The sequence below is a fragment of the Hipposideros armiger genome, unplaced genomic scaffold (assembly GCF_001890085.2).
Source record: "Hipposideros armiger isolate ML-2016 unplaced genomic scaffold, ASM189008v1 scaffold_1014, whole genome shotgun sequence".
Taxonomy (NCBI): Eukaryota; Metazoa; Chordata; class Mammalia; order Chiroptera; family Hipposideridae; genus Hipposideros; species Hipposideros armiger.
Window position 1 is genome coordinate 329596 of NW_017732364.1, and position 22215 is coordinate 351810.

Below are 22215 nucleotides of genomic sequence, written 5' to 3' on the forward strand. Positions count from 1 at the left end.
GAAGGAAGGCAGGGAAGGAGGGAGGGAGGGAGGGAAAGGAAGGACTAAACGGAGGGGGGCGGGAATCTCCTAGCAGATTTATTTGAAACTTCCCAACTAATCCCAATCAATGTAGGCAAACAAACTTTCTGATGTCTTCCCTTGGCGTTGAACACCGGTGACTTCCCCGATCAGAGGGAAAGGTTTGGGTTACTACCTAGAGCTTTCAGAATGATTAGCACCGGTGGGGACACCAGGTGGCTTTCTTTGGAGAGGCAGCTCTGGTCCACCCACTCCCCCGTGTGCGAGGCCCCGCGCTGACCCGCTGGGCGGGAAGGTGGGCGTGAGCTGGGCAGCGGCCACTGGAGGAGGGGCTGGAGGGTGGCGCGCAGCCCACGCTTTTTACCGCCCGCCCAGGCCACCCGGGCCGAAGCGGCGGCGGCGGCGGCGGCGGCGGGCATGGCAGAGGCGCAATCAGGGCCGGTGGCGGGGCTGCAGCTGAACGCGCTGCCAGACGACTCGCCGCTGCTGCAGCCGGGCCTGACCGAACTGCGGCGCCGGGCAGAGGCGCCGGGCGCTCCGCTCTCGCCGCTGCCTCTCACCGACTCCTTTCTGCTGCGCTTCCTGCGTGCCCGGGACTTCGACCTCGACCTGGCTTGGCGGGTAAGGGTATTCGCCGCTGCGCCCCACCTGAGTACAGGGCTGGGTGCCCGTGGGTGTGCTCCCCTAACCCCCGCGAAAACTGAAGTTGCAAGCGGGACCTTGGTGGGAACGCGCCCCTGGCGCACTGAGCAGCGGGCGCTGTGGCGCGGGTGTTCTGAGACATCCAGCGCCGCTCCTTCTAGTTTCCCTGAGCCCATGGAAACGGAAAACCCAAACAAAGCTGGATGGACACCACCGGGGTGATGGCCCATTTGACCCCAGACACTAGAACTCTGCTCTAGATAAGTCTCCCGAACTTAGAAAGTTTGGGGGGGGGGCGGGGGGGGGATGCCTTTCCTCCTTCCCTGGCAGAAAGCTGGTGATATAAAACAAAATGACAGCTGGGAAGTAGGAAGTCTAGAGTTCATTACATCGTAGCCGGTAACTAACTGCACGTGTCGCGGGGAGAATGCGATTGCCAGCAAAACAGAAGGGCTAGAGCAAGTGTTGGCAAACTTTTGAGACGCAACAGCGGCCAGGAGTCAGCAAGCTGCAGCTGGCTCTCAAGCCCCACAGACTCTTAAGTAAAATTGAAAATAAAACTATCATAGTTTCATTTATAAAAAATTTAAAGGATATTATTCACATAATGGTGATTATGTAAAAATATATTTATGGCTCTCAAATAATTTTTAAATTGTTGTGAGGGACAGGATTGGCTCTAGAGCCAAATTCTAGTGAAATAGTAATATTAATAGGAGCCCTTAATTGTCAAGACAGTAAAGCAGTCCAGTGGGAGGGGTGAGGGATGAGGCTGTTCTTTTGTGTTTCCAGGTGTGTTCCAGCTGGTTGGTTGAGAGAAGGGGCAAGGGAAGACAGGAGTCAGAGAGGGAGGCGACCTTTGTTTAGTTCTGTCGCTTTGGGCTCAGTATCCTCATCTATTAAATAGTGATGAGAACACCTACCTCACTGGTTTCTAGGACTGACCATTAACCAATTTAACAGAACAGGACGTACGCAGCAGAGAGGTTGGCACAGAGGAAGCACTCAGAAATGGGACCTGGTTTAGCTCTTTCTCTAAGTGGCTTGCTGGTTGTCCTGCAGCCTTTTGAAAGACAGGGCAAGTATTATATATACTACATAATCCCAACGTGTCTCCGTGTGGGGTTTTTTGGTCGTTGATAACTAATTTTTAATTGCAAAAGTAAAGACTACGAGTGGCAACAATAACCCATAAACAATAAAGAGTACAAAGTAAGTTCTTAAAAGTAACTTTCTAAAGGAAAAAAGTTCTCCACCCCAAACCTTAGTTTACCAGCATACCCAGAAGCAGTTACTGTACCTGTCTCTTGTTTCTCTTTCCAGACAGTCTACCTTCACGCAAGCGTATGTGTGCATTTTACATTTTGCCTTTTTTAACCTAATTTATCATAGAAATCATCGTATTTCCTCATGTGTGCATATATATATATATATATATATATATATTCATCCTTTTGTGGGCTGTGTGCTATTCCATTGTGTGAATTAGTTATATTAACATTTATTAATGTTATTGGACATGGAGTTGTCATCAGACAATGGCAGTGCTGCCATGGACACTGTTCATTCCTTTATCAATGATTGTTTTTTTAACTCTTACAATTTGCCTGGCAGTACACAAAATGCAGTAAGCAAGACAAATGAGGCGTCTTCCATCACCAACTGGGTATTCTAGTATGTCTTTGTACATTTGTCTTAGTGCAAAACTAGGAATAGATCTTTATAGGATAAATTCAACCTGCAGAATTGCTGAGTGAACTGAGGAGGGCATTTTTAGTGTGAAGGAATATAACTGCCCTCCAAAGTGCTGGCACTAATTTTGTCAATTCTGTATTGCATAATGATGTCCTTTTCTGTATTAGCAATCATTAGGATCTGTGTGTCAACTTGCTATGTGAAGAACTGCTTCTCATTATTATAATATGCATCTATTTAATTACAAGTGAGGTTAAATCATTTTTTATATATTTATCATTTTAAAATTCTTTTCTCGGTAACTGCTTATTTTTGTCATTTGTTTATTTTCTTCCACTTTGTTTACATAAAATATACATGCAATATAAAAAGCTTTTTATTATAAAATATCTTAATGTATTAAAGCAAATAGGCCGTTGTCCTTGTTTGTTGTCTTTTGACATTGTTAAAGCTGTTTTCTTTCTGTGCAGAATTTTAGGTTTTTATATAACAAAAGTATACATTTGGTGGTCCTCTGGTTGCTTCTGGGTTTTACAAGCTCTTCTCCTTTCCAAAATTTTCTCCAGTAATTTGACTTCTTTTTTTTAACTTTATTGAGGAACAGTGTGTTTTTCTCAGGACCCATCAGCTCCAAGTCAAGTTGTTGTCCTTCAGTCTTAGTTGTGGAGGGCACAGCTCAGCTCCAAGTCCAGTCTCCATTTTCAATCTAGTCGCAGGGGGCCACAGCCCACCATCCCATGGGGGAGTCGAACCGGCAACCCTGTTGCTCAGAGCTTGCGCTCTAACCAACTGAGCCACCAGGCTGCCCTATGACTTCCTTTTTTAAGGTTGGAGTTGTTGCTCTACTGGGATTTCTTTGATGTTAGGAGTGAACTAGGACTATGACTTTATTTGTTTTCTTTTTTTTTATTAAATTATCTTTTATTATTATTTGTTTTCATTTTGTCAGGTGTCTGTCTACTCAGGTGTCCCAACATCCTGAGTAATAAACTAATATTTGCTCAACAGCTAGTCAATGTGAGGACACAGTTTCAGGTCCTAAGGAGAGTGCAGTTTAAGTGAGGCATTAAACATATATATGTTGTAGAGGTAACTGACAATAAAAAAGTCTATGATTTATTGATTTCATTGTGGTTGCCTTTTATTTTTAATTTTTTAAAATTGTTTTTGGTTTAAAATTCAAGATTATGTTTTATAAGAAACTAAGGATTCCTACAGATGTATTAAAAATAGACAAAAGAATTTTATATCTAGAGGAGACTTTAGAAAAGCTTATATTTTGTCTTTCTCTAACTTTCAAGCTTTTTCATCTGCAAATTGATATATGCAATCATAACAGCAGTTAGTGGCAGAGCTAGAACTAGAACCTGATTTCCTTGGATACACCATAAGTCAGAAAGATAACTCTATCAGAAATTATTAATATTCAAAGCATGAAGCTTTAAGCTGAAAGAAAAAAGGAAAACTTCATTTGCTCTAAACAATGCCATCCATATGATCGCTATTAAAATTTCTCTCTGAGTGTATATTCCTAAAAATATGGAATGCTTCACGAATTTGCGTGTCCTCTCTGTGTGGGAACCATGCCAATCATCTCTGTATCATTTCAATTTTAGTATATGTGCTGCTGAAGCGAGTGCTCATTTTGGTTAAAAGTAATGTCTACAGACACAGGCAACACGAAGTGGTTACCAGAGAGGGAGGGTAGTAGGGGGAAGATGAAGAGCATAAAGGGGGTCAAATTTACAGTGACAGAGGGAGGCTGAACTTTGGCTGGTGAGCTCGCAATGCAATGTACAGATGATGTATTCTAGAATTCTACACTTGAAACTCACATAATGTTTTTAACCAATGTCACCCCAATAAATTTTATAAAGAAAACAACATAAACAACAACAAAATAAAAGTAATGTCAAAATAGAAGAGGAAATAAAATTTACCTCCAACCTGCATCTTACATATTTTTCCCCATATTCTTTATGTTCCTGAATTGTTTTCATTGCACCATGTCCTTGAGGAATTTGCTAATAGGACTATGCAAATCCACTGGAGAGAGATCAAGTTTCTGTCTGGGAACTCTTTGCCTTACTTTTCTGCCAATTGGAAATGAATGCAAAAGATTTAGAGCATGAAACTTTTTTTTTTTCATTTTCCCATACAGAGGCAGTAAATTCAACTCAAACTTCCTTGTTTATATTATAAAAGCCCTATAGTTTTAGTGTATCAACAAAGCTCAATAAGTCCCTCAGTTGTAATGAAACGTCTCGTTTTTGTAGTTTTTGTATTTGAAGTGATAATGAATTAATGAGGTTTTTAGAATCTTAGTAGCTTTTAGAGTGTGAGGTACTTTGGTAAGTAGTGTTTGTGAGGATTATCTCATTATTTTTTCATTTTAGAAGAAACTGAGATATATAGAGTAAGTGACTTGTCCGGAATCACAGTTGTTAAGTGATAGAGCAAGAATTTCAACTTGGGTGAAACTCAGGGAACCTATGCCTTCAAGTATACTACACTCGCCCCATTTGTTTAAAATGATGAACATGAAAACAGCCAACTCTTAAAGTCTGTGTGTTCTACATCTTGTGTATTTCCATTTTTCACAAGTGTACAGTCCAGGTCCTTATAGTATTGCTCCATATGATAAGATTTTATCTTTTAATTACTGTTAAGGTTTTCCCAAAGACTTTGAAGTTTTCAAAATTCCATTGAGTCTCCTTGCTAATTTCCCACTAAACGTAGTTTCTTTTATAAAGTTTATCATGTTGTGTCAGTTTCAGTCTCCACCCCGCTTTTGTAGTTATTACCCTTCACCAAATGTGTAGCTTCTCTGAGCTTTAGTTTTCTTGTCCATCAAATGGGGTAACAATAGTTACCTCTCAGGGTGGTGGTGAGGAGGCATGGCATATCTATATCTATATCTGTATATATGTATATATCTATATCTATATAAAGCATAGTTAAAATAAACCACAACTTTTTATATTTATTTATTCCTAATTGTGGTATGAACCAGGTGCTTTCCAATAATGATATTCACTTGCACCCAATTTTTTTCTTGTTGTGAACTTTAGGTTTGCTCAGTAGCAGTTTATGTCATTTACATAATTGATTTATGTCAACTGGACCTTTGAATTTATTTATCAGTGGAAAACTAATAATCAAAGATCCAAACAAGTAATAATCAAAAGTAATAATGAAAAATAATAAAGTAATGATCAAAAGTAATAATCAAAGTAATAATCAAAGATTTAGATAGTGCAGTTTGCAAAACTTAAATGCCAAAGGCATTATTTGTGCATCTTTACAAATGTCGTTTTTTCAAGTGTGTGGATGTAGCTGGTTTATTCATGCAATGCAGTAATCCTCGGGGGATACTTTCTAAGACCTCAGTGATGCCTGAAACTGTGAATAGTATTGAACCCTATATTTTTACCATGTTTTTTCCTATACATCCATACCTATGATAAAGTTTAATTTATAAATTAGGCACAGTAAGAAATTAACGAAATAACTAATAATAAAACAATTATAACAATATACTGTAATAAAAGTTATGTGGACGGCTTTGGGGCCACTGTAAAGTAAAATGAGGGTGACTTGAGCACAAATTCTGCGATAGCAACACCGTCTATCTGGTAACCCAGATGGCTACTAAGTAAGAGGGGCTTATCTGCAGCGCGGAGACACTGGGCAAAGGGGTTAACTGTGGGATTGAGAAGGGAGAAGGATGGAGTGCGCGTTCATCATGCTGCTCAGAATGGCGCACAGTTTAAAACTTACGAAATATTTATTTTTGGAATTTTCCATTTAACATATTCGGACTGTGATTGGCCATAGGTAACTGAAGCTGCGGAAAGCGAAATCACATGTGGTGGTGGTGGTGGTGGTGTGAGGGGGGCGGGGAGGGGGGATACTGTAATTTATTCTTTCATTCAACACATGTGCTTATCTCTTGGATGCCCAGAACTCTGCAGAGATGAATAAGCTGAGGACCCTGCCTCTATTACTTAAAAGATCCCCTTTAATGAAGCCACAACTTTTATCATTCTATGGGAAAATAAAATTATTTCTATATAGGAGCTAATATTCTGCTTCTAGTATTTTGCTTGAATTGGAATTAAAAGGGTGACTTTTATGTCTGGGGGAACTATCAAAATTTTAACGAGTGTTGTAAAATGCTATTAACACTTATTCTGATGCCCCCTAAGACAGGAGGAGGAAGAGGAATTCATCTGATGGAACAGGATGAATATGTCAGCATCTACAATGTGCCTTTTGTTCTTCCTGCCTTTGCAAAGTGCTATTTAGGTCACCAATTATTTCTTGGTTTGCAAATTCACTGACTTTTTTTTCTTTCTTATCTCTCTGTTGCATTTAACTCTCAGCAACATTCTCTTTTTTAAAACAGTTAAGAAAAAATTATTAAAATCAGAAATGAAAGAGGGGCAAAAAGACAGAAAGACTGAAAGATAGGGAGAGAATATGAGAGAGAGAGAGAGAGAGAGAGAGAGATAGAGAGAGAGAGAGAGAGAGAGAGAGAGAGAGAGAGAGAGAGAGAGAGAAGGAAACAACACATAACTTTTTTCTCCCTTCTATACACCACACTGGTGTTTCTCCGACAACCTAACCAGTTTCTTTTTTCCTCCAGCCATTCCTAGCCATTGGCATTTCCAATGGCTCGGAATTTCACCTTTTACTTGGCTTTTTAAGTTTATAAATACTTCGTGATTACAGTTATCACATTCATTCCAATGACTCAGATACAAAATTTGTTTTTTCCTTATATCTGAACTTTGGTTCCACGTTGCTAATAGATCTCTTTAAATTCAAAATAAATATATTGCCATTTTAGAAAAATTGAGGATGCTGAAAATCATAAAGAGGGAAATTAAAATATGGTAAGTTTTAAATATGTAATTTGATTTTAATATTCTCTGCAATACACTGGCAATGTTTGTATTATTTGTAAATTTAGATTAACCATTATTGGTTGTCCTTTGGGAAAAAAAGAAAATGGGATTTCTTAAAAAATTATATTTTACCAATATCCAGACGTACTGTTCCATAGGGTCTCTGAATGCATGCCACCATTAACAAAGTCGATTTGCGTTGTTTTTCTAGAAGTAGGAAGTATAGCAATGGTATAGAGATTCCTTTGTATTTTTGAGTTAGCTCTTATTTTTGTAGGAAAGAAAATAAAACCCCCCAAATTCTAGTTATCTTTAATGTAAGCTTGCACTAAATACTTGGCTGAGCCAATTAATCCAACTGACTTTCCCTATTATAAAAATGGCAGTGCTAACTACCACTCATGACCATGTGTGCTTTACACATTACCCTACAAGGTGGATGTTGAGAAAATAGACTCAAAAAAGTTACAGTTACTCTAGATGACATAGGTGGTAAGTGGCAGAGCCAAGGTTTTTCTGAAGAAGCAGCCTAAGAACTGAACTTTTCACTATACAGCATGGCCTATGTGATCCGTTGTCACCAACAGGTCACCTCTAGAGAGAGCAGCGATTTATTCTGGCTACTGCTTTCGCTCAAGTACCTAACACAGTGTATAGAACATTGTAGATACTCCAAAAATATTTGTAGAGTGAATTCATTTGATTGATTTCTACTCCTTATTTCAAAAAGACTAAAGATAGATGTTCCAGTTATCTATTGTAAAGTAACAAATCACCCCAAAATTGAGTGGCATAAGCCACAGGTATTATTTATTTGTGATTCTTCCCTTGGTGCAGGGTCCGTGGATATGTTTGTTCATCTCTGCTCCACGGTGGGTCAGATGGGAACTTGGCTGAGGTCAGGCTGTCTAAGTAAGACAGCCTCTTGTCCTCCAGGGCCTCTCTCTGCATAGACTTTTCATTTTATAATCTTACATGGTGCCTGGATCCCAAAAAGTAAAAACAGAAGGTCCCAGGCTTCTTAAAACTTAGAAAGGTGTCTCTTCTGCCATATTCTATTAGTCAAAGCAAGACATAAGGCCAACCTAGATTCCAGGGGAAGGAATCAAATGGAGTCCATCTCTTGATAGGAGGAATGGCTCGTGCACACCAGGAGGGGTGGTATTGTTGGCAGCTATCTTTGGAGACTTTCCACCACAAGAAACAAATAAGAATTACTCAACTTTGAAAATGTGATGAACTCCTATCACCTGAGATCCTTGCTGAAGGAAACTTTTAACTTTTATAGTTAATAAGATACCCCAGCTTGAAATCCTGACATAACGAATGGCGTGGGCCATACGTAAGACCAAAGCTTTCCTACCATTTTTACCAAATGCTTACCATGCACGCTATCTGCAGACAATTTTTATTTTATTTTTCAGTTACTAAAAAACTATTATAAGTGGCGAGAAGAATGCCCAGAAATAAGTGCAGATCTACACCCTAGAAGTGTCCTTGGCCTTCTGGAGGCTGGCTACCTCGGAGTCCTGAGAGCCAGGGACCCCACCGGCAGCAAAGTTCTAATTTACAGAATTGGTAAGTCAGACACAGCGCTTCCTTTTCATTTTTCTTGACTGCCATATAGAAAGCTGCAATGAGTCCATATGTAAGCATTTGGGTTTTAACTGAGGTGAAATTTAGATTTTAATGTCCCCCAAATATAATAAAACTGGCAGTTGTGAGAACATGAACAAAAACCAATGAAAATCCTTCTTCCATTTTCCCACGCAGTCAACTACATGAAATAAGAGAAAAAGGAAACAAAAAAGAGAAATAGGAGGGGAAAAAGAAAACCTCAAGGGGAAGGGTTGCAGAAAATAGCAGGAAATACAAATAAGAATTCTGAACTGTAATAATATGTATAAGCTCTATGAGAACATGGATTTTGTCTGTTCTGTTCCTTGATGTGTCCCAAGCACTGAGAGGAGGGCACATGGTAGGTGTTTATTAACTATTTTTGGAGTGAGTGAGTGAATGACTGGTTAGATAGCACCCCAGGCTGAAGGGCAAGGGGCCCCTTTTCCCGATGGAGAACGGTACAGCGGGAAAGCGTCACCCCTGGGAAGGGTTGGAGGTCCCGTATTCCACTTGCCTGTCCTGCTTTTCACTGCTTCCCCTTTTCACCATTAGGTCTTCCTACTATTTCTTGGAGGCTGGTGACCTGTAACTTCTGCCCCTTCCTTAGACCTGTGTGTGATGAAAAATGGCGTTTAAGGGAGGATGCACAACCACCCCCAGCATCTTCTCATGGCCCAATGTTTTATGAGCAGAATCTTGTGAATTATCTTCTTATAGAAAATTTTACATCTTTAAATATTCTAGGGAACTTTAAAAAATGTATCGATTTGCTTTTCTTGCCTGCTTATATATAAGATGCCTGCCTGTAATTCAACTGTTGGCTGTCTTGCAAGAAGATGCCTCATTTAAATCTCGAAAGGGTATCAGAAAATTAAGTAGAATAATTCTGGGTTTTTGCTCCAGCTTATGTGTTAATCAGGAAGTCATTGTCTATAACCCAGACATCATAGTGTTTTTTTTCTGTCCTGTTATTCCTCCATCAGTGTTATAGGATGTTGACTGAAGTTCTTTGATTTCCTTGGGGTAGGGTTGCCCGATTTCACATAGTACTATGTTTTATGTAGTGAGCAAACCCATATTTTATAATAACAAATAATTTTTTAGTATACATGGGGCATCCTTATATTAAAAATGTATATCCTGTGTATCTGAAATTTAGCTTTAACTGGGTGTCTTCTGTTTTATCTGACAACCCCATGCAGGGGTCCCAGGAACATAAAACTGAAATCTACAGAAGATTCTTTTTTGCAGGAATCCTGGCTCTATATCGCCAAGTTGGAGTTTTTTCTAGTTTGTTCACAAACTAACTGGGGCAAGTTAAGCAGTAAAAATGAGACCTTGATAGTGAAAAAGCAAATGTGCTTTGATTATAAATACCTTAACACCGAATCAGTCTCCTACTGTTTAGCAAGGACTTCTTGCAGTCTATTCATTTATAAGTGTACTGTTTAACTCAAAGAGATTTTAAAATCAAGAAAAACATATAGGTTTAGTGATGGTCAGAACAGGGAGGTTTGCAGCAAATCTCCTGGGTGTTATGTAGCATAACATGTTATTCTACCGTATGAAGAAGAAACTCAGAAGCATTTTATAAATAAAAGAGAATGATAAAATAAAGGTTTATACACTTTCTACATTTTATTGTATTGATAGGAGGAACTAGAAAAGGAAATCTATGGTAGAGCTTTTTGATAAAACATTAGCTTAACCACTTTCCCTAGGTACCATCTCTGTGCAGTAAAAGCAGAAAAAAATGCACTAAGCCCTTTTCTCCAGTCCGGTAGGGCACCCCAAGGCTCAGTTTTTGCCATTATTTGTCTACAAGCCAGAGGATATACAGTTGACCCTTGAACAACACAGGTTTGAACTGCACGGGCCCACTTATATGTGGATATTTTTCAATAAATACACATAGTACTGTAAATGTACTTTCTCTTCCTTATGGAATTCTTAATAGCATTTTCTTTTCTCTAGCTCATTTTATTGTAAGAATACGGTATACAATACATATAACATACAAAATATGTGTTAATTGACTGTTTATGTTATTGATAAAGGTCAACAGTGGGCTATTAGTAATTAAGTTTTGGGGGAGTAAAAAGTTTTACATGGAATTTTGACTGCCTGGGGTTGACACCCATAACCCCTGCGTTGTCCAGGGATCAACTGTAATTCTTAGCCTTTTGAGATTCACTACTGTAATAAAACTGCACAAGTAAAATTTAACAGCGAGTATTAAGTTTTGACTATGGTTTAGTTCTTAGGAATACAGGTTCTAAGAAATACGTTGCCTGGGTTGGAATCTCAGCTCTGCTGTGTTCTAACTATTAATACGTGGAAAGCTGTATAGCTGAACTCCATTTTCTCATCTGTCAAATGGGCATAGTAAAAACCTGTCATATAAAATTGCTGTGAGCATTAGATCTTATAATATATAAAACATAATTAGAACATTACTTGGAATATATAATAAGCACTTAATAAATGTTAGCTAGATATTAGAGAAGGAACTAAAAATCCAAGGCATGTTTCTCTTTTGCCTTAAGGGGTCTAAAGTCCAGACCAGACAATCCAACAGAACTTTCTATGATGATGAAATCTTTCTGCAATAGCCACTAGGCACACACAGCTGTTGAAAGTATTTGAAATGTGGCTATTGCAACTTAGAAACTGAAATTTTCAATTTATTGAATGTTAATTAATTTACATTTAAATAGCCACATGTGGCTAATGGCTGCTGTACTGGACAGCACAGGTCTTGACATGTTGGTTGCCTCAGAAATTTCGGTATGTAACTATTTCCTGAACTGCAGACTTTCAGTCATTCTTTTCATAGTTTTTCACCATTTTAGCTTTCATCCAATGTCTGAAGTAGCAGAAGGTACTTGAACTGGGTTATCTGTGGATTGATTATTCAAATTCTTACCACGCATACAAGGCTTTTCAAAACAAGGGACAATCCTATTGTGCCTTCCTAAGAATACTTCTGATTATCCCTTCTCTTTCTATATCTTCACATTTCTCCTTGCTCTTAGATGCTACCCATTAATATTTGAATCTGGTAAGAGTCAGCCATCCAAGACAAAACAAAAACTCAACCCCACAAGACCCTCCAGCCTCCATCCCCGCCATCTCCCAACTCCTCTCACTCTCAGCAAACTTCTTAAGTCACCATCCACATTCTCTCACAGTTCCTCTGCACCTAGCTGATCGGGCTTCGCTGGCTTCACTCCCACGTCCTTGTTGAAATGACCCTAACATCATCCGTGACCTTTGCACCAAATCCAGTGGGCATGTTTGTTTAGCCCTGTTTAGCCCTCTCAATCCAGCAAACCACTCACCTCCTCTTGCGTGAGCTGTCCTCCTCCTTCGGCTTCTCTGATGTCACATTCTACTGGCGTTTTCCTCCCATTGAACTGGCTGCTACTTAGTCTCCTTTGCTGGCACCACCGAGTCTAGTCTGCTCGCCCTTTAAATTCCGAAATTCCTTAAGATGATGGTCTTCGCCTCCTCTTCTCATGCTACTTTATCTCTCTGTTACCGGGTTGTGATGCCCTATCCTCTCTACTGTAACAAAGATAAACGCCGATCTAAGACAAGCCCTGGCAGGGACTCTCACATAAGCACCAACTACTCCCAGATAAATACCCACATCATGTCTCAACCAGCTCCTGACCCAGCTGTATCAGATTGGATGTCTCACAATCACCATTTTAACATGTCCCAAACTACTTAGGATGTTCTCTCCCAAACATTTCTCTTCCAGTGTTTCCTGTCTCATTAAACAGTACCACCATTCTACCCAGTTGTCCAAACCAGAAACTTTGGTATTTTAAAATTGTACCATTACTTTGTCATGAATCTCCCTCTCCCCCCCATCCCTCCCTCTCTCCCTGTCCCTGTTCGGCATTCCATGGACCCTTCATCTGAACACTTGCATCTTTATTCAGCTTTGGAAAAATTTTCTCTACTGTTACTATTCCTCTCTCCTCTGTTCCCTAATCTCTGTATTATTGCCTTCCAATAATTCTAATTGGTTGGATTTTGAAACCTCTGGATCTAGCTGAATGTCTTTAACTTTAATTCATACATATCAACTTTTGCCTTTTTTTGTGCTAAGTTAGAGAGAATTCCTCAGCTTGATGTTCCAAACCATTATTCACTTCTGTCTTTTCTGTCATTTGTCCCATCAACTGAAATTTGCTTGAATTATCATCATTTTACTTCTAAGATCTCAACTGATTCTTTTTAATAATAGCCTGTTCTTGTAATAATAGCGTACAGTATCTTTTTTTCCCCCACTGAAACTTTTTTGCTTCCTTTAACATTTCCTGCTTTATTAACTGTTTCCTTGGGGTTCCGTGCCTTAGTCTATTGAGTTTGGTTCCTCTCTTTGTGTGTCTGTTTGAAAAAATCTTACAATTCTTAATGGATGCATATTTTTAAAAAAGATTACCTGCTTCCCTGTCCATTACTGTTCTTTCTGCATGCCATGGCCTGTCCCAGGAATGGCGAGGGAGGGGACAGAAGACTGCCAGGAAGTCGTCTTCCTAGCACAGGTGTTCCCTGTTTTTCCTGGGTGTGGGCAGCTATGCGATGCTTCCCTGACTCTGACGTTCTGAGTCCACACTTATTGTTCTACCTGTCAGGACCCGACTCTGCTACATGTTGCTCGTCACTGAGGGGTGTCAGAGACGTTAACCAGCCTGTCTACTCCTCAAGTATTTCCCTTCACAACCTCTTGATTGCTATAGGACCCCAGTTACTCTTCATACTCCAGGCCATGCTTTCTTCATTTCCAATATCTCTGAACTTGGAGCACTCCCAGTGGCATCCCCATCTTTAGCTATGGCCCTCTCCTGCATGTTTTGGGCTGTAGTTTCATCTGGCAGTTAAATCCGGCCTGCAGCCTGCATTTATTCCCGCCTCCCGCCCCCCATGCTCCTAAAAATCTGTTCTTTGCGAGGGAGATGCAGACACATGTTTTTGGACCACCAATTTGATCTATTATTTGATCTAATGCATGATCTTTTTATTTCTATTGATCCTTTAAGACTAAAAAGAATTAGTTTCCCTTTGTAAGTCTTTTCTGGTTTTTTACACAATGCTGAGATTTGATATTTTTTATTTTTTTTAGCACACTGGGACCCCAAAGTTTTTACAGCTTATGATGTATTTCGTTTAAGTCTTATCACATCCGAGCTTATTGTACAGGAGGTAGAAACCCAACGGAATGGTATCAAGGTTGTCTTTGATCTGGAAGGCTGGCATTTTTCTCATGCTTTTCAAATCACCCCATCTGTAGCCAAGAAGATCGCTGCTGTTCTTACAGTAAGTGTATAGTTTAACTCTTTGGGATAATAATTCCAAATAATAGATTTAAATTGAGTTAGATGTTATATAAAGAGAAGGGATAATACATTTATTACAAAATCAAATAAAATTTTAGAAATGATACATAGAATTCAATAATGCTAAGAACAAGTGAAGTGTGATTAATTTATAAAAGAAAAAATATTACAACAAATTGTGGAAATATGTTCATGGTCACTAACCACAGACTTTATACAATTAAACAATAATGTAGTGATTTTATCTTTCTGTCATTAAAATTTTCTTCCTAAAGTAGAAAATCAATTCAAAAAATGATATTTGTAACTGGTACAACAAAATGTCACATAAATTTTGGTAGGTATAAATTGATACAGTTCTTTTAGAAATCAAAAGGTTTTTTTAAGTGGTCCTCATTTTTGACCCAGTAACCCTACTTTTGGAAATGTAGCCAAAGAATAATCTTAAATATAGTAAACACTTTGTATTTAATAATAGTAGCTTACTATGTGCCAGGTACTTTGCTAAGTGTTTCAAATCCATCACCATTTAATGGCCCCATAAGCCTATTCATATGACTATTATTTTTCCCATTTTACAAATTAATTAAATGTGTCAGAGAGGTGACAGCAATGCCCAAGCATACACATTTTGTCAATGGTGAAGCAAAGGTTCCAGTCCAGATTATCTGAGTGTAAAAGCTCTGCTCATAACCGTCATTGCCTCCAATATGTAAAGATAGGTACTACAGCATCAATTTGATAGGTACTACAACATCAATTTGATAGGTACCACAGCATCAATTTTTATAGAATAAAATGAGAAACAGCTTATTTGTCCAGAAATAAGAAAATAGTTACTTAAGTTATGGTAATTCCATCTAATGGATTATTGTAACATATTAAAACTCACGATGTTTACAAAAATTGTATTATATCACTGGAACAAAACAAGATACAAATTATTTAGAGAGCATATTAGCAATTATGTTTAAAATAATATTATGCAGGGCCCGCTGAATGGCCCAGTTGGTGAAGAGCTCTCTCAAGAGCTCGAGCTCTGAGCAACAGGTCACTGGTTCGATTCCAGTCCCGAGCTGAGCTGCCGCTGAACTGCCAACAGACGGCAGGTTGGCTCAGCTAAAAATAAGTAAATAAATAAAAATTACACATTGAAGGAAGAAAGAACTTGGAAGAAAAAGCCCCAAATTGATAATACACCTCTAACACATGTATAGGAAAAAATAAAAGAATTTTGTATGAAAGAGCCTTGGCAGGAAATGTCTTTATACTAACAATACATCTTTGGGTAGGAAAACTATTGATGAAGTTTTTTTTTCTTTCAACTGTTAACTTTTTAAACCTTCTGAATAAGCCTATATTACTTTGATATTAAAGACATACCAGTGTCAAAAGTTTAAAAGCGTGTGTTTATTGTACTATTCTTTCAACTTTTATGAAAGTTTGATTTTTTTTCTCAAAAAAAATGTTAGGGAAAAAGTTAAGTATTAATAGCCAAACAATTCATTGGTTCTTTAAAAGAACATTTATATGTGTCTAGGGAAGAGATTTGTGTATGTGTGTCTTGCTTATGAAAGATATATATTTTTTTATTGTTAGTTTCAGGTGTACAGAACAATGCAATAGTTATCCTTTTCACCCTTCACACAGAAACAACCCCCCCATCTACTGACCTCCCACCCCCCGATATCATGATTATCTATTACAATTCCATTGACTCCATTCCCACTCTCTACTCCACATCCCGTGACTATATGTATATATAATTATGGTTGACATACAATATTATTCAACATCAGCTTCAGAAATACAGTGCGGTCGGTGGTCAGGCCTCTATACCATCTATAAAGTGGTCTCCCTAACAAGACATGAGTCCATCTGGCCCCCTAAAAAATATTTACAACATTATTGATTATATTCCCCAGCCTCTCTTTTCTATCCCTGAGACCATATTGTGGTTACCAATTTGTATTGTCTCATCCCTTCCCCTTCTCCTTCATCCCCACCCCCTCCCAACTAGCAACCCTCAGTTTTTCCTGTGTCTCTGAGACTATTTCTGTTTACATTTCTCATTTATTCAGCTTTTTAGAATCCACATATAAGTGAGATCATATGGTATTTGTCTTTCTCTGACTGACTTATTTCACTTAGCATAATGTTCTCTAGTTCCATCCATATCGTTGCAAATGGTACTATTTCCTTCTTTATAGCATTGTAAATTGTAAATGTACCATAGTTTCTTAATCCAGTCATCTACCGATGGGCATTTCGGTTGTTTCCAAGTCTTAGCTATTGTGAATAGAGCCACAATGAACATAGGGGTGCATGTATTTTTTTCGGATTAATGTCTTAGGTTTTTCTGGATAAATACCTAAGAGTAGAATTGCTGGGTCATAAGGTAGTTCCATTTCCAGTTTTCTGAGATACCTCCGTACTGATTTCCATAGTGGCTGCACCAGTCTGCAGTCCCATCAACAGTGCACCAGGGTTCCCTTTTCCCCACAACCTCGCCAGCATTTGTTGTTTGTTGATTTATTGATGATAGCCATTCTGACCGGGGTAAGGTGGTATCTCATTGTGGTTTTTATTTGCATTTCCCTAATGCTAAGTGAGATTGAACATTTTTTCATATGCCTGTTGGCCATCTGTATGTCCTCTTTAGAGAAATGTCTCTTCATATCCTCTGCCCATTTTTTAATTGGGTTGTTTGTTTTTTTGGTGTTGAGTTTCATGAGCATTTTATATATTTTGGATATTAACCTCTTATCAGATATCTCGTTGACAAATATCTTCTCCCATTCAGTAGGCTTCCTTTTTGTTTTATTGATGGTTTCTTTTGTTGTGAAAAAACTTTTAAGTTTGATGTAGTCCCATATGTTTTTTTTCTTTTACTTCCCTAGCCTGTGGGGATGTATCAGTAAAAATATTGCTCAGGGTAATGTCTGCAAATTTAGACCCTATATTTTCTTCTAGGAGTTTTATGATCTCAGGTCTTATATTTGAAATATATTTCTTAAAATACTTTGCCTAAGGTACAAAGTGAATGCTTCTTGGAGATATTATTTTAATCTAGTGACAGTGAACAATAAAGCAGGATATTGTGTTGATGGAATAAATAATTTTGAAAATGAAATCACACATTAGGTACTGCTGTAAGTTCAGCAAATGTTCAATGAATGGATTTTCCAATAGAAATATATATTTATTATTTTGTTATTAATAAGATTTTTTCTTTATTTTAAAAAGGATTCCTTTCCATTAAAAGTTCGTGGTATCCATTTGATAAATGAGCCAATAATTTTCCATGCTGTCTTTTCTATGGTTAAGCCATTCCTGACTGAAAAAATTAAGGAACGGGTGAGTAAAACATATTCAATTTACAATTCCTCTATACCAAATGTTTTAATCCTTTATCATTGAAGAACTGTTTTGTTAAGCAATCCCCACCATTGTTCCAATATTTTGAGTATTTATCTAACAAGCCAACTATGCTTATAAATTAAAATTTCTTTTTAATTTTGAAAAATCAAGTTAGTCCGTGGGGATATAAGTGGGCCTCTCACACATGCCTGGTGGGAATGCAATATGGTATATACCCTATAGAGGGCAGTGTGGTAACAGTTATCAAATTTACAGCCTTTGCTTCTGGGAATTTATCCTACCTGCACACAAACAAAACTGCATATATAAGGGGATTTATTGCAGCAAAAGATTGGAAAACAACAAGTATTCATCACTAGGGAATTGGTTAAATAAACTATGAGACATTGACACAATGGAATACAACAAAATTTGCAGGATGTATTGTAAAGTGAAATAAGCAAAATGCAGAATAGTGTTTATGGTATGCTACCTTTTGTGTAAAAAGGGGAGAACTCAAAATCTATAGTTATATTTGCATAAAAAGTACATTAAAAGGATTTTACAAGAAAGCAACCTGAGTTGTTACCTATATGGAACAGAGAAGAGGTGTGGATAGGGTTGAGAGCTAGACATCTTACTGTGCATCTTTTAACTTGTTTTGATGTCTAGCCATGTGAATGTATTATCTATGCAACTAAAAAAAATTTTAATAGACATGTGCAAGTGAAAACCACAGTACCTGAGGTATATGAATTAATGTCATGGTTGTTAAGAAAAATGATTTTATTTATTCATTTTTTACCTATCCTTTGGAGCCTTATCTCAGGGGAATATCTAATATCTCTTAGGATATTAAGTAATTTGTAAAGGAGAATTTTTAAAGCATTTATTTAGGTAAACATTGCTAACATCCAATACCTGAACACAAAACAGTTTTTTAAAGGCATTGATAATTTATCTCAAGCATTATTTAAATATAAATAGTGATCATGTGAATTATAATAGCATATTTGGAATTTTAGAAAGTATACTCTTTCATATTAAGAAAATGTAACCTCTTGTATCTGGTTAGAAAATTATGATCCTAGAGCTTCTTTTGAGGTTATCCAGTAGGTATTTCTAACTGTTTTCAAGAAGAACCACCCCTATGAAAATGGCCACTTTTCATTCCAGTATTTTTATAAAAGTCAATTTTTTGTTTGTTTATTTTGTTCTCTCTTCAGTGTAGCTTGATAATAGCTGGCCACCCTCTATTTAATTCTGAAAGATCTAAAAATAAGTATTTCTATTTCGAGTTATAGCCTGGGCAAATAAAAACACAAACAACAATAAACTAAACCTAACAAATAGAATATGAGCAAAAAAGAAAAAGAAAAATTCACAAGTTAGGTGACGCATTTCGGTGAAAGTTAACGGACAGGAAACAGACTTGCCAAATGGCGGAGGGGTTGGAGCCCCAGTCCGGCTACTTTCTTCCTTTTCAACATTTTGGCAATAAATACGCTGTGAACATTCGTATTTCCCTCTTCCTGAGGAGATAGTAGACTTTCTTCTCTATGTGCTGATAATATTTTAATATTTCAAAAAAAAATCAAGGATTGGGGACTGTGAGGTTCCTGAGTGCAGGAAACTTGTTTAATTTATCTTTCAAGTCTTGTATCCTAGCACATAGTAGGTACTTATTAAATGATTGTTGAGTGTACAGATGAATATTTAGCTCTAGCAGATGGAGAAAGGTTATTTTATTTTTTTTCAAACAAGATATGGTTTTGATTCAAGTTTCAAAGTCTTTACTTTAACTTCAGGGCATTATATGATCAAGTTTTATAATGTAAAATATTTAAAAATTTAAGGTCATTAACCATCATTATTGTCTCTTAATTTTGTACTAGCCAAGAGTGTCCATCAAATGTACCACATAAATCATTCCCCATATACCTAATTTTGAGCTCAGGTATATTCTTTTATTTTATATGAAATAATACCAGGTAGTATATTTTCACCATCTAAGAATAGTCCCAGGATAATAGATATTTTGCTAAAAATAACTTGTACATCAGGGAATAGAATGTATAAAATACTTTTATTTAGAGTTTTATAAATCTGTTGAAAGAGGAAACGAATATCTTTTTATAAATCTTATTAGTTATAAGTAAGATGATCAGATTCATAAGCAGCACAATCTAAATCTAAATAATAAAATTCTTAGATTCACAAGCAGAGGAATAAAGGATGTAGTATCTACACATGTTGGAAGTTATTTGAGTAGCTCATTTTATGGTGTTGATTTTCCATTGGAAATTCATCTAATGTATTGCGTGGCAGAAGGCATACCTTCTAAAACATTTTGACTATTTCAGATTCATATGCATGGGATCAATTACAAACAAAGCTTACTTCAGCATTTCCCAGACATTCTTCCTCTGGAATATGGTGGTGAAGAATTCTCCATGGAGGACATTTGTCAGGAGTGGAGAAATTTTATAATGAAGTCTGAAAATTATCTCAGCAGTATTTCACAGACCATTCATTAATAGAAGTTATGTAATGTGAATGGCTTCCTAATTAAAAATACATGAATGAGATTCTACCTCTTTACATGAATGAAAGAAGAAAAAAATCTTTTTAACTAATAATTGCTTGTCTGATTGATCTTTTATAAAAATCTTCTCACATGAGCAGTGTGGGTATTTAGGAAACGTCTTTACTTTTTAAATGCATTTTCTTTACCTTTTAAGTAATGAAATGTTCGTATACTTAAAAGCATAGAAGAGATTTCCTGATTTTTACACTTGAAAGTTCTCTCTAAAGTAGCTGTTCATTGTGCCTTTGTATGTTTCTGAAGTTTCATTTTAGATGAGTTCTCTGAGTACCTTGTTTTAAAAACAAATGTATAAAGAGTCCACTGAAAAGAATTATTAGCACAAATCAACTGATGTTAAAAATCTATTAACCCTCATTCTGGGGTGGGTATCAGATTAAAATCTGAATATAGTTTTACAGAGTTATTTCTGTGGGCCAGTAATTTAGTTCATCTCAGGGAAATTCTATATAGCATATTTGCACAATAGAAACTCTTAATTGAAGAGTCTATATATTGTAAGTTATTGTATATCGCATCTATAGGCCTCTAAGAAATTAACTCATGTTGATACAATTGATGACCAAAAATAATTTAGGAAATATTTCACACAGAGTTAATGGTTTCTTTATGCTGTGTCTACATTCTCAAACAAATCAAGAATGAACTTTGACTTCAGTTTTTGGTTATTCTTATCATGACTACATGGAGATTTAGAGATGGAATAACATTTAGTTGTTGGATACATGGACTCTATTTTTAATGGAACAATAACACAATTACAAAAGGAAAGGTATATGTTTACATTTTAAAAATCACTGTCAAATATATCTGAAACTTTTCAGGTTATGCATGAATTAAGTTGAGTTTTATTATTATATCAGAATATTCTAGCCAAATCCTACAATTCATGTTTACTTAAAAAAAAAACCAGTAGTTTAAATGTGCTATTTGTGCTGTAGATTATAACAAAGAATATATCATTTATTAAGATATAATGATATGCCTTCAATTTATGACAGCTTTTATAGTGTTTTCTAATTTTACATCGTATTTTACAATTGAAAATGAAAGAACACAGTGTGCAAAATTTGTTAAACATTTATCCAACTTACTGTATTTCCCCATGTGTAAGATGCACCTTCTTCTGAAAAATTTGGGGTCTAAAAACTGGGTGCGTCTTATATAATGGTTGTAGATTTCAAATGCCATAGATGGAACTGAGGACGAGGCAATATATGAAGACAGTGATTCATCATCAGACACAGATGAGGACAAGCTAATGGTTGGAAGTTTTGACAGTGATGAGGAGTTGTATGAATTTTATGATGAAAAAAATTTGAGTTCAATAACTTTATGTAATACATTTTTTTTCAAATTACTGGCCCCAAAATTAAGGTGCGTCTTATACATGGGGAAATAGGTAGTTGGGTTGCAACATTAATCATACAATTGTATCTTTGTGAAAGGGTATGTGAAGGGTATTTTTCTTTATAAGAAAATTATTCTAATCAATACAGTTGATATTTATGATTATCTGAACATGAATATGATAACATTGAGAGCAATTGTGAATGTTCTTTAGCGAATGTGTTAGATTTTGATTTAGCCTTGGGAAGCTAATTTTACATTATAATTTTTATTGAAAAATTAGATCGTGCCTGTTTTCTAAACAACAGCCTTCTTTACAAAATCATACAATTTATAATTGTATAATTAAAAATTACAGAACAAAACCATTTAAAAGAATAAACAATAACAAAAAGCTCTGTGTTTATCCAACTTTTATTCCTAGAAGGAGGTTTAACATAAAAAAAGTTCCACTTCTTTACATTTGGGTACTTAAAACACTTTCTGATAACTTCGTGAGGGAATGATTATGTTAGCCCATGAAAAAAGGATATTTTTAAATGTCTTTTAAATGTGATACATTGGTGATGTTATTAACAGTAAATAGAATTAAAATAAGTAAATCAATAGATGAACATTTCATGATGGGACTTTGAAATTTTTATGAAGTGCAGCAATTCAG

The 22215-nt window shown here is 36.7% G+C and overlaps 1 protein-coding gene across 1 annotated transcript; it reads left to right on the plus strand.

Annotated features, from left to right (window-relative positions):
- The first annotated feature begins 376 nt into the window (after positions 1–376).
- Positions 377–20941, plus strand: TTPA (alpha tocopherol transfer protein). The gene is made up of 5 exons (XM_019631568.1): positions 377–642; positions 8693–8846; positions 14026–14219; positions 17486–17596; positions 19963–20941. The coding sequence occupies exons 1-5, from the start codon at positions 439–441 to the stop codon at positions 20134–20136; spliced, it is 837 nt and encodes a 278-aa protein (XP_019487113.1). The 5' UTR covers positions 377–438; the 3' UTR covers positions 20137–20941.
- The last annotated feature ends 1274 nt before the right edge of the window (positions 20942–22215 follow it).

What these genes read in the sequence shown, in the direction of transcription:
- TTPA (XM_019631568.1), top strand. Translation starts at nt 439, where the DNA reads ATGGCAGAGGCGCAATCAGGGCCGGTGGCGGGGCTGCAGCTGAACGCG. An exon ending in ACCTCGACCTGGCTTGGCGG is followed by an intron (nt 643 to 8,692) that starts GTAAGGGTATTC and finishes TTTATTTTTCAG; the next exon opens with TTACTAAAAAACTATTATAA. An exon ending in AGATCGCTGCTGTTCTTACA is followed by an intron (nt 14,220 to 17,485) that starts GTAAGTGTATAG and finishes TATTTTAAAAAG; the next exon opens with GATTCCTTTCCATTAAAAGT.